Below are 17,053 nucleotides of genomic sequence, written 5' to 3'. Positions count from 1 at the left end.
ACCCACTCCACTTCGCAAGCTCGTCATTTCAATGCAGCTCGAGGGGACGATACCAGCCACAACGACAACAGGTGAAGACCGACAACGGGTGAAAACCGCCACAGTGCTGTGTGGTGTGCTGTGGTTTGCTTTTTTGATAATATTACCACAATTTCCTTTTTCTTATTTCATTTGTAATTGTGACGCGGTATATTTCTTTATGCTTCGTATACGGATGATTTCACCGAATTGCTGGGCACATTGGGATGGGGAATTACCTTCAGTTTCAGCAGTCACGGCTTTATTAAAGCACACCAGGCATCAAGTCGAAGTCACCAATCAGTCCTCAGAAAATACAAAAATGCTTCGAAACTAGAGTCTTAAGTCTATAGCACCCCCCCTAGACGGACAGCATGTGCGCAATTGAACAGGACCCTCGGACAACAGAACGCGCTGGTATGATCGCACCGACACAAAGGAAACTCCGCACTGGCAGACAAGCCAAAATAATCAGCTCGTCAGCTCGCAGTGCCTAGATGTGCCTGCCGCAGCAGCCACAGAACGCTCGCTGCATCATCTGCCCAAAATGGCATCGGTGGCCGCCCGTCTCCCCCTCCACATCTCCTCCCCAGCCAGCCCTATCCCTCCCACACTCCCTCCCGGAATAGATCGCCCAGCTCCAACACAGCACAGCAATGCACGATTATGCCCACTACTCCTGCACTCCTCCCTGCCGCGCACGAGGGCCAAATATGGCTGATTAATCTATCCCCGATTACTCGCTCTTCGCCTCTCCCTTCACCGCATTCTCTATCTTCTCCTTCACGTCGATGATCGGCCTCATAATCTTGCCTGGGGTCGCTGCGGTCGTTGGCAGTGGCTGGTGGTCGTGCTCGTCGCCCTTGACGGGCTGGGCTTGGCTTGCGAGGTCCTCCTCCTCCTCCTCGTTGTCGATCGTGTCCGCGTCCTCAGGACCCATGAGGATCTCGCTCCCGTCGCCGAGGAGGATGATGCGCCCCTTCTTACCACCAGCGACGATGTTTCTCGACCGCTGGTCCATGTCCATGTCGTACCCGCTGTCACTGTCGTCGAAGTTGTGGTGAACGCCTGGGCCGCGGAACTCAGCTGTCCACGCATTAGTGAAGAACAACTCCGGGAAAATTGAACCGTCCTGACCGTATTCCACAGGGGCGCATGGGCCATCCCCGTTGGCAACTCGCTGTGCGATCTTCTCGTACCACTCCTCCTTAGTCTGCCCGTTAAGGATACCAACGACTGACATGGTCATGTTATCACAGCCAACGCCGCCGGTCTCCGAGTTGGAGGCCAGGCAGTTGTCCATCATGTTCTCGCAAATCTTCTCGAGGTCCTGCTTGGCGGCAATTCCACGTCTCACAAACTCGATAACAGCCTGCGAAGACTGGCAATCCCAAATACCTTTTCAGTGTTAGCAGAATCCACGTTTCATATGGCGCCAATCTCACCATCACAGGCAACAACCACAAACTCATCGTCCTCAGAGATGTCATGGATCGTTACGTCGGGGTATGCGGTGACAATCTGTTGCTCGGGCGCCAGTTGATGTGACTTCTTGAACTCAAAGTCACCGAGAGCACGAGAGAGCGCCAGGTTGCCGTTGACTCTTCCGAAATCAACAAAGCCACCAGCGGCCGTGATACGGGCCTTCTCGCCTGTATATCGGATTAGATTGGGTCTCATTCATGAGTTCTGCAGTATATACCTTCGTTTTGCGGCTTGTGGTCAAAGGAGAGCGGCTTTGCACGTCCCTTTACTCCCAGCACGGCTCTTGAGTCTCCAGCGTTACCCTGTCTCGATTAGCACGTACAATGGCACGGGATACGCGCCACAACTTACTACGTAGATCTTCTTTCCTGAGATGATTGCGACCGTAGCCGTGCAACCAGAAACCTCATCCTCGTATTGTGGATCTAGAACGTCAGCAAAGTGAATGACGTCTACTGCGTGCAGCAAGCTAACCGTTCAGAATCGCACGGTCCGTCGCCAAAAACCCATCCTTCAGTGCCTGCTCGATATCGCCTCTCTTGAATGCCTCCTGCTTCGCGATGATCTGATGCACATTGTCACCTGCGAATAAGGCCACCTTTGCTCCACCGTGTCCGTCGTATACTCCGAAGAACGAGAGCCGCTCATCCGCAGGCGCGTCTTGCCTTGGCTTGTCGGACTGGGTCTGTAGGTCAAGAATCGTGGCATGCGCATCTTCCATGCTGATGCGCCATCCCTGCATACATGAGATTCCGTATATCAGTCGCTCATCACCGCCGCTGGACGAGTGCTGTGAGAAGGAAGAGTCAGCACAAACATCCGTTGTAAAACCGCAAGTGTCTCTCCACTCCCAAACAACCACCAAACCAGCCTCTACGCGCGGAAAAAGTATAGATCCACCCGCCACAGCGGTATACGCCGACTTTCGTCACGTAAGGCCATTGTTGTCGCCCACCCGAAAGGTTCGACACGTCCACCCACACAGCCCCCAAACAACAGGCAGAAAGAAACACACCTTTTCAACAACCGGCTCTGAGAGAGTCTGGCCCATGGCGAAGTGATATTCTGAGCACTTTGAACACCACGGAGATTCGGACAGGCACACACGTGGTAGTAGTGGTTGAGAGGGCGGGTTGAGAAAATTATCGCAATGTGTCTATTGGAGGTGCGGGGTCGGCGGTGGGCGAGATGGAGGGTTGATAGGGTTGGATGGTGGGCTAGAAGTCAATATTCATGAGGATCACGAAAGGGTCGAGGTGTGGTTGAGATTATAACAGGCACGCGAGTATTGAAAGTGAGGAATTTCGTGAATGGGGGTGGTGGTGGAGGTGGAGGTGGAAGGGGGGAATGAGGTTAGGTCAGGTTGTGGTGGTGGATGTGGGGGATGACGATTGAGGGTGGTGCGGAAGGCTAATTTGGCAGTGGGCATTTGGGGGTTGTAAGTACCTTATAGTAGTGAATTGGGTGGTAGAGTACTTTTTGGGGTATTTGGTAAAGGGTGTAGAGTAGAATACGTAGAATACTCGAGAGCAGGTGTGGGGAGTTCGTATTCAGTCTAGATGGGATATTGTTCAGTATAGAAGGACGAAGATGGGATATTGTTCAGTATAGAGGGACGAAGATGGATATTGTTCAGTATAGACGGACGAAGATGGATATTGTTCAGTATAGACGGACGAAGATGGGATATTGTTCAGTATAGAACGTGCTGTTTTGGTGTAAAAATCGGCCGTTTCACTTTTTCACGGTTTGTGGTTTCTTATCGATAACGGCCTGGTCTGGAACCGAGCATCTTCATGTGCGGCAACAGGAAGAGAGAGGTAATGAGCGAGGAAATTGTGATTATATTACAAAGTAACATGACATCGAATGTCATGTTACTTTGTAATATAGGATGTTGTATATCCTCTCCTCCCCCGTCTCTCATCGTTTACCCTATATACTATATATGCGGCTATCCATCGGCTCCATCCATGCAAGGCTGAGAGGTTGACAGGAAGAACAGCCGCAGGCAGCAGATGTGTGTGGCTGGCTGTGATAATCCCGCATACCCAGAGCCATTTTCTAGCATATCCCTCATGCCTCACTCGGTGCTGGTTCTCATGCTGCGCCATAATAAATAAAAGGATAAAAATAAAAAATAAAAAATAAAAAATAAAAAATAAAAAATAAAAAATAAAAAATACGTACGTACAGAGTAACTAGCCCTAAGCGAGCATCACCACCCCCAAAAAATACCCACGCCAATCCGCCTCAGCCTTCCCCTCAGCCTTGCCCATTACTCGTCGGCAAACTCCCCTCAAAACCCCTCCCCAAAAATCACAAAAGAATTAGCAATTGCATGTTTCGATCATGCGACCTCCGGGTTATGAGCCCGGCGCGCTTCCGCTGCGCCAAATTGCTTTGTTGGATGGGAGGCTTGTGTGGATTCTTATAATGATGGGTCGGGCTGGGGGTGGGTGAGATCATTACTGGGGTTGGGCTGGGAGAGTGTGGGAGGAGTAAGGGGAGGCTCCACGTTGTGGATGGTGGATGAATAACGCGGGGTGGCGTTGTACGGGGTGTGATGGTGCAGTAACGTTATGCAGGTGTCTTTGGAGTGGACGACGGTTTATGCAGTTTATGTATGGGGAAGGCTTCTAATATTTGACAGAACTGTATATCCCGCACATCCCACACATCCCGCACCTGACCTGTGTAGGCTAAGGGGTTTGCATTCTTTCTGCAAATGCCTTAACAATCGCGGTCAATCCAATAATGATAGCTTCCACAACTCAACTGTGACCCTGCCGCTTTTTTGGACGCGTCCCGTAACTCAATACAAGTACTGCAACTGTTCCCAACGGTTCCTATGAACCATGCCAACACCAACGTCGATTCCCATCCTGCCCACCAAATACCGCGTCTCTTCAATATAGCCCTTCCTTCTCAAACCCTCCGGACCCCATTTCCTCCCTCACCCCCCCAACCGACTCCCCATCCCCAACGCATCCGCCCCCTTAACTTTATGATCCCTCGGGTTCGCCGCCGCCTCATACAACACCCCCTCCGGCGCCCCCCCCAACCTCATCCACCCCCCCCTAAACCCCACATACCCAACTCTACTCACCTCCTCCCCGAAATTATCCTCAAAGAACAGCGTCAAACTCTGCACCGTGCCGAATAACGCGCGCTTTACCGGGATGTCTTGGACTTCGGAGGTCTGGGAGAGGTGGAGAGTTTGGGTGGGGGTGAGTTGAGTGGCGAGGTCGAAGTCGACGTCGTTACGGTTTACGAAGAGCTTGAGGGTGCGGGGGGCGGAGGGGGATTGGGAGGTCCGGAGGAGGAGGGAGTAGAGCTTGATTTGGCCTGTGAATCTATACGCCGTTCAATCAGCATTGGTATTCCCATAATCAGCCGCCAGGAAAACTGCCGAGTTCTTGGGTGGCGGTACACTGGAGGCGGGGCTGAGGGGGCGCCTCACGGAATATGCATCAAAAGCTGCTCATCAGCGTCACTCTCCAACTCCGGGCTATCCTCCAACCGCTCCGCCCACGTCTTTTTCACAACCGCAGCACCAGACCCGGAAACAGCTTCGTTCAGCGTCGTGATGGCGTCGAAGTCGATGTGTTGGTACAGCGAGTGCTGGATGGCGGGGGTGATGTCGTCGCTGTGGTCGTGGCCGCCGTCGTCGCCGTGGGAGTGGTCATGGCCATGACCGTCATGCTCATCGTGGCAGTGATGAGACATTGTGAGAGTTGTATAGATGGGAGATCTATGGGAGATCTTGTGATGGAGCTGTCTGTCTGTTGACGACAAGGTGGGGGGGTTGGGTGGCGAGGCTGTGGGAGTGTCAGCCTTGCGGATATCAACTCCGCGAGGCTGTGATAGTTATCAGCCGTCAGGAACCAGGAACAAGTGATATTAAAACCAGAAATTAAGAGATGAAATTCCTCGATGCATTGGTAACTAATAGATATTCTATGTACACTTATATATATAACCACCCGGCTTAATCCTCGTGACATTGTAATTTTCGCTGTTCGTTCGCTCGCAATCATATCACCCCCAACTCGCCCATGCATGCTACCCTTATGATTTTCTCTCACTTCCAATTGCTGCTAACAGTCGCTGTCGTATCGCATGTGGCAGGCACCGTGTACTGGCGGGTGGGATCAGACTCCCAGGTAACCGCACCATTCGAGGCGACGTTGATGAACTTGTATTGGAACGTGGTTCCAGATGGCAGATTAAGGGCGGTGCTCCAAAGGTGGTTGCTACTCGTATATCCGCTGGCCGACAGGGCAATCGCGTTGGCTGTGTTCCAGCTACCAAGCTGCGAGATGGATCCGACAATCTTGACAGTCTGGCCGACAACGGTAGTCACTACTTCATTGAAGGTGACCGCAACTTTGTGAGCAATCACGCATGAGGTAGAAGTTGGCACGGAGGAAGTTACTGTAGCCGTTGCTGTGGCCGTTGAGGTTGGCCCGGCTGTTCCAGGGGTCTGGTTGGCGGGGAATGTGATACCCGAGGCCTTGGAGTAGGATCCAGTGAATGCGGAGTTTCCACAGGTGCCTGCGGGAACCGTGTTGCCGTTGATTGAGCCCCAGGAGGCTGGGACGATGCCAGCGCGTCGGTCGCTTGCGCTCAGGAACGCAGCATATGACCATGTAAGGTCGGCGGCGGAGAGTGGCGATCCGCTCGAGCGGTCGTATTGCTCAGCAAGGGCTCCGCTTGAAGGTGTATATGCCTGTGCCTTGGTCATATAACCATCGGCGTAAGTCTTTACGGCTGCGACAATTGCGGTGTATTGGGTGCTGGACTTCTGATATGTTCCGACTGCCGCAGAAGAATAAAGGTCCTTGAAAAAGGCCAAAGACACGTCAGTAATGGCGATGGCTCCGACTGAGTTCCATTGGTAAAGAGCGTCATAAAGCTGCTCGGCGGCAGCAAAAGTGGCCAGATACCAAGGGTTTCCATTGTAGTAAGTATCTTCCGAGTAGCGACCAACTGCAACTGCAGCTCCCTGGGCGATTCCAGAGTTGATGGAGTATACGGATCTGAACGAGTCGGTAACAGCCTTATGGTTTGCAAGAGCTCGGTCCGAGCATCTAGAAAGCGTCAGCAACAGCATGGGTACTCTTCAGATCTTCAAAACATACGGCTGGAATGTGGCAGCATCACAACCGCCTGCGGGGTCAAAGCTGTGGATTGATGTCAGGATAGAGTTAGCATCCTTTCCAGTGTGCCCGTTGTTGACATTGATGTTAGAAACAATATAGTTGCCGTTGGAAGTCCAGTAATTTTGCTGGTAGCAAAGGATCTGTGGTGCAACAGTGGCGCAGTTGTTGCAGGATTTGCCAATTCTAGCTGCGAATGCAATGCCCTCTACAAGAGCACGGTGCTGGGAGGCTGTGGTGAAGAAGGAGTTTCCATTCACCTCTTCCCACAAGTCAAACCCGCCCTGGTTCCTATGGATGATTAGCATAGAACAAGGCTTTGATAGAAGTCACCCTTACCAGTATTGGACAACATAGGCAAGGTCGTTGACAAGGACTGGCCAGATTGCGGACACTGCAGTAGCAGAATAACCATTGTCGACAAGCCAGTTTCCATAGCCGATCAGGACTTCTGCTCTAAGAGCTGGGCCATCGCGTTGGGGACGGCCCCAGTTATCTGTAAAGGCAGTAAGATCAACATTGAACTTTGGCTCTCCAAGCCCAGCCCCAGTATCGAGTGAGCCCGACGGGTTTGTGACACCCTGGAGATTGGCCTGTGCGATAATATAATTTTGAATTTTAGCCTGGAGGCTTGCATGGTATCCATTCCCTAACTTATCCACGAGGTATTTGGAGACAAGAGCTGAATCCCGTGACCAGGTATACCAATCTAGATTTTGTTAGAGAGGTCTATCAGAGAGGTGGTTTGGAATAGTCACAATTTGGCGAGGTTTTGCTCGGGGAAGCAACGACTGCTCCGGATGCAGCACCCTGAGCGTTGCATCCGGCTGCACCGATATTACAGAGCAGTTTCGTCAAGGAATAAGGGCTTTGAGTCGTGATCCAGGAATCGAGATCACGCTTCTCGATATGGGCACGGCTAGTGCCAGGTAAAGCGAGTGCATTCTGGAAAGCCAGAAGGCTCACCAAGAGAGCAGGGCCAAGTCCAAACATGATGAACTTGATGGTGAAGGGATTATGGAAGAGGCGAAGTGGGATCGGCGATGATGAGGGACCTGAATGAAGAGCGCCCTCATAAGACTTATATAGAGGATTTGAGTCTTGGACCCGTCTATTCAGAGACAAATGTCAGTGGGGTCAAGACGGGCCGAGAATGAGGCCTGCGAAGCCTCCTTAATGACCCTATATCGTACCTGGAGAGAGGCGCCATGTTTTCGGCGAACCACTAAAAGCGGAAATGATGCTGCGATAGTGGGCTCTGTCATCCTGGATGGGAAGTTGAGAGGTGGGTTCAGTGGCAGTTTGTGGCGTCGAGTGCGACTCCTGTCGGCACCTGAGCCAAAATGTCTCACTTGCCGCCAATGTCCCCATTTCCTCACTGCATCATTGAGCACATGTCTGTTTATCTGATGCTATTCGCGAAGATAAACGAGGAAGCCACGACCTGTACAAGTCATCAGGTAATTCACAATAATACAGTGTATTTCAACCCGTGATTGTTTCAGTGCGTAGCCATCGACTTTGGCAACTTACAGCTGTCTCGTGAACGGAACATCTCGTGAGCCCAACGCACTGTAGGAGCAAGGACTCGCCAGACAGTGCGCCGATGCGGGGTCCCCATATTGATTTCCACGTGCGCGGGGAAAAGCTTACTGAAAAAGTATCGATGCAAACAGCCCTTTTCCATGGGCTTTTCTAGCACCACCGATCCGATTTCTTGGAGTCTGGCGTTGCGTGCCGATCGTGTACTCTTTGCACTCTAATATATAGTGCGCGCGGCTACACTTGCCATTGACGATATGCCGCTCAGTTGTTTATTCGTTTATGCGGCCGAGACTTAGCAGCTACGATGCTCCATGGATCAGCCGCTCGCCGAGGAAACGCCGCTAAATACCCTTCTTCATCACACTGCCACGCGTAGCCTTGGCCGATTAAAGGAGCCGATCATACAGGATAATGATGCATATTGGGTGTTCTTAGCCAAGCCGTAGGATCACTAAGCCTTACAGGGAGTGTAAAGGCGACCACGGCACGCCTCCGGCGGCCAATGGTTGCCGTGCGATGATTATTACCAGTGGTTATATATGAAAAAATTAGTTTAGCATGCTGCTTCTCGCATGTGAGATATGCACTGTAATGTCGTATTTTTCAGGAACGGGCCGATGCAGTGGTTTTTGGGTCTGTTGGCAACATTTTTCACTATGGAAGGCGCCATATTGGCCAGAGAGGCGTCAAAAGAGCCTCGGAAGTTGTTGGTGAGACGGGATATCAAGCCAACTTATCCAGTTATTTCACAGAGTAATTCGGCCCTATTGCGCTTTTGAAGCTATCGTCGGTTTGGATATATCGCTCAGCAAGTGAGATATGTGAATAATCACTCTTACAAACCGCACAGGATGTCTATGGCTCACGGTGCTAACATCCGTCTTTGCTTTGCATCTCTGTCTTCATCGAATGCATCATCAGCCGAACTGCCCCTCGGAGGGCTTCCTCGAAAGGAATAGGCAGCCCGAAGACGGTGCATGTAGCATGTCGTATCTCCCAATCTCACAAGGGAATGACTACTGGAAATAGTAAGTAGGATATGAGGCGCTGAACACCTCATCATCAAAATCCAGCCTGTATCACCAGTCTAAGCTTTGTAAGTAGCAATATAGAGACCTGTTGGTCGGAAATTGTCATTTTGACCTCAGCAAGCCCGAATAGGTGGCCAAACTGATTGAATCAGCCTCACTTCATATATCCAGACGGCCAAATAAAAATAATCACAAAATTCAAATCTGGTTTAAGATGAAGGTGCGTGGAGAAGTGAATGAATAGTTGTAGAAGCTAAACCGGCTTAGCTTAGTAAGCTAGCGCATGTGCCCGTCATGCCGAGATACTGAAATTGGAGCCTCAGCCTCATGTCGCCTCGTTGCCTCCCATCACAACGGACTGTATTTGAACCAACACAACGATTCAAAGGTCCACCTACTCACAACACAATATGGCGAGCGCAATTTCTATCGAGGAAACGAATCGACTTCGTATATCATTGGGGCTGGCGCCTTTGCCGGTACCAGGAGGCGGGCCCGTTTTCAAAGACGCCACCAAATCCTCTCCGGACGACGAAGAGGTGGCGAGCACTCTTGAGTCGCGACAAGCAGAAAGCTACGCGAATTACAAGAAGCTTCAAGATGCCGAAGAAGCCAAGCGCAAGCGCGAGGCGAAAGCAGAGGCCATTAAAAAGGCACGCGATGTGTCGAGACGATTCACCAAACTCGAAGGCAAGGGCCTAGGAGAAGCCGACGAGGACGATCAAGATGCTAAGAGCTGGCTCATCAAACAAAAGAAACGCCAACGCGAGATCGAAAAGGCACGAAAGCTCGAAAAGGAACGAGTAGAGGCTGAGAAGGAAGCGGAATATACGGAGAAAGATCTCGCAGGAGTCAAGGTTGGCCATGAGCTGGGCACATTCCAGGAAGGGGAAGATCACGTCCTTACCCTGAAGGACACAACTATCGACGAGAATGAAGAGGAAGGGGATGAGCTGGAGAATACAGATCTGAGAGAGCGAGAAAAGCTCAAGGATCTGTTGGAGTTGAAGAAGAAGAAGCCGGTTTACAACCCCAACGATATAGATAACTCGGAGGATAGGACCATTTTATCGCATTACGATGTTGAGATTGACGGCAAGAAATCGAGCAGATTCACTCTGGATGGCCAAGGAAGCACAAAAGAGCAACTGGAAGCGATTAAAAGTGGCGCAACACTGGGAATGAAACCAAAGGCTATTAGCCTTGATTTTTTGAGTAAGTCTTTGTACGGCTATTGGGAACGATTCAGTGCTAATTTATTTCAAGAGGACGAGCCATCTTCTGATTATATAGATGCTGCGGGTATCAAGATCCGCAAGCCAAAGAAGAAGAGGGCCAAGTCGACGAGGCAGAGGGCTGTCGATGAAGACGACATCGTCCCGCCAATGGATGAAGCACCAACGGATAATAACGATATGGAGATTGACTCGGGAGCCCCAATCATAAAGAAGCGGACATACGAAGACGTCTCGTTCGTTGACGACGACGACCTACAAGCGTCACTTGCGGCACAACGGCGGAATGCACTCAAGAAAAGGAAGCGAGTCAGGCCCGAGGATATCGCAAAGCAACTTCGTGCAGAAGCTGCTACCTCGGACGCTACTGAAGAAGAAGGGGCAACGGGACTTTTGATAGATGAGACCTCGGAATTTGTAGCCAATCTTCAGAAACCAGAGGCGCCGGAAGTGAAGAGGCCGCGTGCTGCACCACAGCACACAGAAATCGCCACAACGATGGGCGCAGAGTCAGACGAAGATGGAGATGTCAATATGGAGCAGCAATCATATGCTAATGTTGAAGATCACGAGGACCTGCAGGAGCGCCTCCAGCGCGAGGAGGGGAATATTTCCAGTATGGGAATGGACGACGAGGCTACCCTTGATAAGGGCCTAGGTTCGACGTTGAAGCTCCTCAAGGATAGAGGTATTCTCAAGACGTCGGAATCTGGTGATCGCAATGCCATCTTCAGAGAGAAGCAACTTTTCCTCGCCGAGAAACAGCGGAGGGAAGCTGCCGCCGAGCTCAAGGCACGCCAGCAACGTGAGAGAGATCGTGCCACTGGGCGCCTCGACCGAATGTCAGCACGGGAGAAGGAGGACTACGCACGCCAGCAGAACACCTACCGTGACCAGCAGGAGTCTAGGCAACTTGCGGAACATTTCAATAAGGAATATAGGCCGAATGTGGAGCTCAAATATACTGATGAGTTCGGGCGGAACATGAACCAGAAAGAAGCCTTCAAGCACCTTAGCCACCAGTTCCATGGCAAGGGAAGCGGCAAACAGAAAACGGAGAAGTTGTTGAAGAAGATTGAGGACGAGAAGAGGAGAGAGGCACAGAGTTTACTGGACTCCAGCCAGCTGACAGGCATGAGCGGTGCCGTTGGCCAACAGTTGAAGAAGCAGAGACAGGCCGGTGTCAGACTTGCTTGAGCCTTGTACGATGGATGATGAATCTATATAAAGGTGCAAGCCCCAAATAATATCATGGAATTCATTGCTGACAAAAATCATCATCGAATTTATGATATATACCCATTTTCGATATGGGTGAAGGTAATATGTTGTTTTACATTGATCGTACAAAGCCAAACCGGCTCATGATTCTAATATCCCTCTATACCGTAACCTTTCCCGGCTTTCCTTCCTCGGCCATAAACTGTACATCCTTAACTTCAGGCTCGTCCTCGCCAATATCAATCTCCACATCCTTAGCTAGCGCATCATCGTACTTCTGTATCTCTTCTGCAACCTGTTCTTGTGTGACTGGCAGCCCATCCTCTCCAATAAGCACCTCCTCCTTCGGCGGCAGGCCCAGCGCCTCGCGCTCGGCTCTAAACCTCTCCTTAACAGACTCGGACTGCATAACTCTCCACCTCAATTTCCATCCTCCCATTCCGAGCTCCTTAATCCTGCCCGCCTTGTCGCCCAACAGGTATTCATCGAGTCCACCGCACTTATCGACCGTCCTCAGCACCCTCGCTGTGACTCTCAACCTCAAGAACTTGCGAAGTGCCACACTCCACAGGCGCTTCTGGTGCACATTCGGTCGCCAGTAGCGGCGTGTCTTAATCTCGTTCCGCTCAGACACCATGTTTCCGAAGCGGATCTTCTGCATGCCGTACAGGCCGAAGTTGGACTGCTTGTACCATCTCGAGGCTCCGTAGGGGTATGGCGGGATGGCGCTGTGTTCGAATGCCAGGCGCTTCGCTGTCGACTTGGCGAGGGTTTGGGGGGTGGTGGAGAAGCAGCGCGTGAAGGAGAGAGTCGGTTGGGAGGGGGGCCTGGGCGGCATTGCTGTAGTGGCTCTGCGGCGCTCTGTCTGCGAAGAGGTTGGCGGTCGAATTGGGAGTTGTTTGGAGGTCACCCCGTTGATGGACTCGCGAAACATTTCTCTGGGATACGGAATTATGATGAGCCGAGCTCCAAGGAAATGTGTATGCACGTGATTTGGACGCTTCTCTCACAAATCCCTGGCTCAGACATATTTCAGGATCTTAAACCTATAATCATTTAAATAGGTCATTTAATATATTATAAGTGGTGTTAAATTTCAGATTGTTTCTCATGTCGTGTCTTCTCTGATATGGCCAAAATTGGCTGGGTTTTTGAGAACTTCACTATAAACGGGTGATTCGGCCGAATCACGGCGGACAAGCTGACATGTAACAATGATGATGACAATTCAAGACAACCAGGCGCATACAGTACAGAATTAAAGATATGAGTCTGTCAGTGTTTACAAATTTCTCTGTATAAGGCTGAAGGAAATCTCACCCGTATCACGATGTCGCCGTCGCGCATATCAAACGATGGCAATGACGAGCACCGCGACAAGAGAGTTCGAAGAGTACGAAAGGGGACGCGCAGTTGCTGGGAGTGCAAGCGTAGGAAAATCAGGTGCATATTTGGCGACGATAGTGAGCCCACGTGCAAAGGATGTCTAGACAGAGGCACATCATGCGTTTCTCAAGAGTTTCTCGACGATGCAGAGCGCCCAAGTTCAAATAATACTGGCCTTGGCCACCGGCTTGGCAGGGTTGAAGAGCTGCTGGAGAAGCTGATAACAAAGGTCTCGCCCAGCCTCGATAGATCTACTCCTGTCAAAGAAGCGGACAGTCTACAAGCCGCGTCGTCATGCATTGGTATCGATGTGATTGTGCCGACTGACGAGGGCAGCCATACTGAGTATGGAAACGCCCCGATTATGTCTCTCTTCGACGATAGTGTTGTAAGTTCCAGATTTGTCCGTCTCCTTATAATAGGGGTTAACGGTAATAGTTGAGCCGGCCTCCTGTTCCACAACAGGGGCGGCAAATGCCTACCCCGGGCTCCACAACCAGCTGCTCATCGATGGATACATGCAACAAGATAGACACCGTTCGTCGTACCTTGTACCGCCTTCTTCCCTCTCAGGCAGATTGTGAACTCCTGACAAGCCGTGCCAACGAGTGGTGGTACCTGAATAAGTATTTATCACAACTTACCATTCAAACCGGGGACAGGCCCTACGGAATCCCTACCGTTGTAGTGGAGGAAACCCGGGCATGGCACCCAGCAGCTATAGCAAGGCACCTGCTCGCACTCTGCCTCTGTGTCCAGCAATCATCGGAAGGGTCCAAATTGAAAGCCCTCGAAATGCCGGCGCCTTCCGCATGGATGGAGAAGTGCCTGACAATCATCACGAATATCGTGACGTCCGACGACGAACTTGTTGGCAATGTGGAAGGTCTCGAGTGTCTCATCTTGCTAGGAGGCTTCCAGATCAACGTGGGAAACCTGCGGAGGGCATGGCTCAGCTTTCGTCGGGCATTGAATATCGCACAGCTGATGGGCCTCCACCGGTCCCCAGCCAAAAACAAGCGCGATAGTACAATACCTCTATCTCCAGAAGATATCCACCGCAGCTACATTTATTATCACCTTTTGAAAGGCGATGTTTATCTGTAAGTGGTCTATATGCTGTCATTTCCTCGCGGCCTCTAACTCCATGTCAGAACCTTGCTCCTCGGCCTACCACCTGCCGTTGCCAAAGACCCCTACGCAGGGCAACCAGAGGGTGCATATGATTCCTTGAGCAAGGAAGAATTGTACATTAAGGAGCTCAGCACGATTGCCCTCCGTGTCATCGAACGCAATTCCTCTGGTGAATCCAACGCCTATGCCGAGACGCAGCAGATTGACGAAGCACTCGAAACCTTGAAGCAAACCATGCTTCCATGTTGGTGGCACGTGCCAACAACTCAAGACTACATGAAGAAAATGAACTCCAATGGTGTAACAAAGCAGATGGAACGCCTACTCGGCCAGCTATGGCACTATCAGATTGAGACCCTTGTGCATTTACCATTCATGCTCCGCTCAGCCACTGACAGACGGTACGACTACTCCAAGATCTGTTGCCTTAACGCATGCCGAGAATTAATACTGCGATGGCTGTTGCTGCGGAAGTGCGGGGATCAGCCGTTCATATGCCACATCGTCGACTTTCAAGCCTTTATGTCCGCCAGAATCATCCTCCTCGGGCTCATGGGAACACCAGGCCAAGGCATCCTCGACCCGACCCAGCGCGACCAAGACCGGCGCATGGTAGATGACCTCATCAAGTCGCTCGAGAACACGGCCTTTGCATGCAGCTTCGCCCTCGGCAAGCAGTGCGCGGATGTCCTGAAAACACTCATATCGACGGACCTGAACGGGTTGACGGGCAACCTGCGACTCAAGGTCCCGTACTTTGGCGTCCTCACGCTCGTCTCGGGAGCACAGGCTGCGAACCTCGAGAAGCAGTCGCCGATCACGCCGGCCTCGTTAACTAAGGAGGCTAACGAGCCGACGCCGCGGCCTCCGGTCTGGGTGGATACGCCGGGCATGGGGGAGACTATGGTGCCGGCACCTGTCCTGTCATTTGCGAGCATGCAGTTTCCTGGGATGGATGAGACAGGTATTGATGGGGGGTTGTCAGAGTGGCAGTTTAGGGACTCGGATATTAGGGTGTTTGATAGCCTCGCCAACACGGACGTCGAGGGTAATTGGGGATTTGGGGCCGTGTAGAATAGGGGCTGGGCCTCCACGATATATATGGAAAGGAGGAGTGCTGTGGCGTGTTAGGCGTACTGACCGATGCTAGCGGCGAGCGTTGCACTTTGACATTCTAAAATATAGAGTAATCGTTAGATCTCCCAACTCCATACTTGTATCTGATAGTAATCAAGTTGCTCTTCGCTGCCCTTGAATCTAATAACAGGCCTAAATGTGTTAGGAACTGGCCACGATTATCGTCATATCATGACTGTCCCTCTGTTCAACACTAATAAACACCAGGACTAGCAGTTCGTTATTTAGGCACTGGCATTCGTGCTGTATATGACAGCAACCCACATCTACTAAACGATGCACAGCCACTAAGCTAGGCACGAGAGGCATTAGTATCTACGAATCATGCTATACATGCTAGCTACGAGAGGCATCAATGTCTAGCATTCATCCTATACATGACAGCAATCCACATCTAGAAAATGGCGCACAGAGCCTATTCTTGCCAAGGAGGATATTAGTATCTACCATTCGCATTTTCCAATTACAAAGGAAGGTGCATATGCTAACCTGGCTACGAGAGGCATCAACGTCTCTTACCGAATGGTTCAGCTAGAGTATTTATAAACACGATGTCACGCACAAAAACAACCGATTGCTTCAAGTTTTTAATATTTCATTCTGAAATTAACGCCGTAAGGTACTATATACAGTATGCACCCGTTTTTACAAACGAAACTTGCCGTCCAGGGCCACAGATAACATTTCCATCTACTTCCTGTACCACATCCTCGTAATGCGCGTATGTCTCATTTTCTTCTGGAGCTGGAAAACGCCGTACATCAAAGCTTCAGAAGTAGGTGGGCATCCAGGAACGTAAATATCCACGGGAACGATGCGATCACACCCTCTCGTCACACTGTAGCTGTAGTGGTAGTATCCACCGCCGTTGGCACAGCTTCCCATGGAGATGACCCATCTCGGCTCAGGCATCTGATCGTAGACTTGTCTCAAGGCCGGGGCCATCTTGTTTGTCAAAGTCCCGGCAACAATCATGACATCGGACTGACGCGGCGAGGCACGGAAAATGATACCAAGGCGATCCTGATCGTATCGTGGGGTGGAGAGATGCATCATTTCGACGGCGCAGCAGGCGAGACCGAAGGTCATGGGCCATAAGGAGGATTGGCGAGCCCAGTTGGCAACTTGATCGAGGGTTGTTCTGGAAGGAGGGGTTAGCTGGAAACTGGCAACGTACACAAGTGTACCACGGTATATAGGTATCGGGGAATTGAGCACGTACAATGCGTATTGCATGGCACCCTTCTTCGGCTCCTGGCTGGGCAACAGCACCTCCCGCTTCGGCTTCCCGGTCACGCCCAGCGGAAAGCCCGACGCATTTTGTGAGGTGAGCACGCTCGCAGTCTTCGATGCCGAGGACGAGATCGCGGCAATTGACCTATACGGGACAATGGCAGATGTGGGTTTGGCTACACCGGAGAAGTTAGGATTTGTGGCGACGCGGACTGTGGTGGAGGCAAGCTTACCACGGAGGGCCAATGCGGCAGCAGGCCGTGCGGACGACAGCATCTTGTCTGTGCCACTATTGTATATTGGCAGAGGAAAGGGAATCGAGGGACCGCACGGGATGGAAAGCGAGGGGCGTTTGGATCGACGTCGCGAACTGGAGGCTCTGAAGATTCAATGATGCTCGGTGTAAAGAACGCTAAAATGTGTGGACCAATGAGCGTCACTTAATTGCAATGCTCCCGAGATTGTC

At 51.3% G+C, this 17,053-nt stretch overlaps 7 protein-coding genes and 1 non-coding gene across 8 annotated transcripts; 2 read left to right on the top strand and 6 right to left on the bottom strand.

The window, feature by feature from the left end:
* Positions 1-611: 611 nt before the first annotated feature.
* Positions 612-3,017, bottom strand: PTC2 (protein phosphatase 2C 3). Its single transcript, XM_024472112.1, has 7 exons — positions 2,519-3,017; positions 1,978-2,293; positions 1,855-1,928; positions 1,721-1,805; positions 1,464-1,670; positions 1,156-1,416; positions 612-1,104 (listed from the first exon to the last, which is right to left on the bottom strand). Exons 1-7 carry the CDS (start codon positions 2,552-2,554, stop codon positions 755-757), a joined length of 1,329 nt encoding a protein of 442 aa, XP_024320246.1. The 5' UTR covers positions 2,555-3,017; the 3' UTR covers positions 612-754.
* An 817-nt stretch (positions 3,018-3,834) lies between these two features.
* VC83_08563 lies at positions 3,835-3,907 on the bottom strand (the record flags this gene model as incomplete). Its single annotated transcript has 1 exon — positions 3,835-3,907. It is a non-coding gene; the product is annotated as a tRNA-Met (tRNA).
* A 7-nt stretch (positions 3,908-3,914) lies between these two features.
* Positions 3,915-5,436, bottom strand: VC83_08562 (uncharacterized protein). Its single transcript, XM_024472111.1, has 2 exons — positions 4,967-5,436; positions 3,915-4,859 (listed from the first exon to the last, which is right to left on the bottom strand). Exons 1-2 carry the CDS (start codon positions 5,230-5,232, stop codon positions 4,460-4,462), a joined length of 666 nt encoding a protein of 221 aa, XP_024320248.1. The 5' UTR covers positions 5,233-5,436; the 3' UTR covers positions 3,915-4,459.
* On the bottom strand, positions 5,435-8,109 carry GLA1_2 (glycoside hydrolase 15 protein). The gene is made up of 5 exons (XM_024472110.1): positions 7,859-8,109; positions 7,424-7,776; positions 7,005-7,374; positions 6,648-6,956; positions 5,435-6,596 (listed from the first exon to the last, which is right to left on the bottom strand). Exons 1-5 carry the CDS (start codon positions 7,873-7,875, stop codon positions 5,588-5,590), a joined length of 2,058 nt encoding a protein of 685 aa, XP_024320250.1. The 5' UTR covers positions 7,876-8,109; the 3' UTR covers positions 5,435-5,587.
* Positions 8,110-9,589: 1,480 nt separating this feature from the next.
* On the top strand, positions 9,590-12,680 carry VC83_08560 (uncharacterized protein). Its single transcript, XM_024472109.1, has 2 exons — positions 9,590-10,456; positions 10,508-12,680. Exons 1-2 carry the CDS (start codon positions 9,652-9,654, stop codon positions 11,671-11,673), a joined length of 1,971 nt encoding a protein of 656 aa, XP_024320249.1. The 5' UTR covers positions 9,590-9,651; the 3' UTR covers positions 11,674-12,680.
* On the bottom strand, positions 11,858-12,631 carry MRPL24 (54S ribosomal protein L24 mitochondrial; the record flags this gene model as incomplete). Its single annotated transcript, XM_024472108.1, has 1 exon — positions 11,858-12,631. One exon carries the CDS (start codon positions 12,629-12,631, stop codon positions 11,858-11,860), a length of 774 nt encoding a protein of 257 aa, XP_024320298.1.
* A 71-nt stretch (positions 12,681-12,751) lies between the features above and the next one.
* Positions 12,752-15,510, top strand: VC83_08558 (uncharacterized protein). The gene is made up of 3 exons (XM_024472107.1): positions 12,752-13,471; positions 13,522-14,186; positions 14,238-15,510. Exons 1-3 carry the CDS (start codon positions 13,028-13,030, stop codon positions 15,289-15,291), a joined length of 2,163 nt encoding a protein of 720 aa, XP_024320299.1. The 5' UTR covers positions 12,752-13,027; the 3' UTR covers positions 15,292-15,510.
* Positions 15,511-15,858: 348 nt separating this feature from the next.
* Positions 15,859-17,031, bottom strand: VC83_08557 (uncharacterized protein). The gene is made up of 3 exons (XM_024472106.1): positions 16,821-17,031; positions 16,577-16,763; positions 15,859-16,495 (listed from the first exon to the last, which is right to left on the bottom strand). Exons 1-3 carry the CDS (start codon positions 16,861-16,863, stop codon positions 16,045-16,047), a joined length of 681 nt encoding a protein of 226 aa, XP_024320237.1. The 5' UTR covers positions 16,864-17,031; the 3' UTR covers positions 15,859-16,044.
* Positions 17,032-17,053: the final 22 nt, after the last annotated feature.

The sequence above is a fragment of the Pseudogymnoascus destructans genome (assembly GCF_001641265.1).
Source record: "Pseudogymnoascus destructans isolate 20631-21 unplaced genomic scaffold scaffold_28, whole genome shotgun sequence".
Lineage (NCBI taxonomy): Eukaryota > Fungi > Ascomycota > Leotiomycetes > Thelebolales > Thelebolaceae > Pseudogymnoascus > Pseudogymnoascus destructans.
Note: the sequence above shows the minus strand (reverse complement) of the source record. Positions and strands in the feature narration are given on the sequence as shown.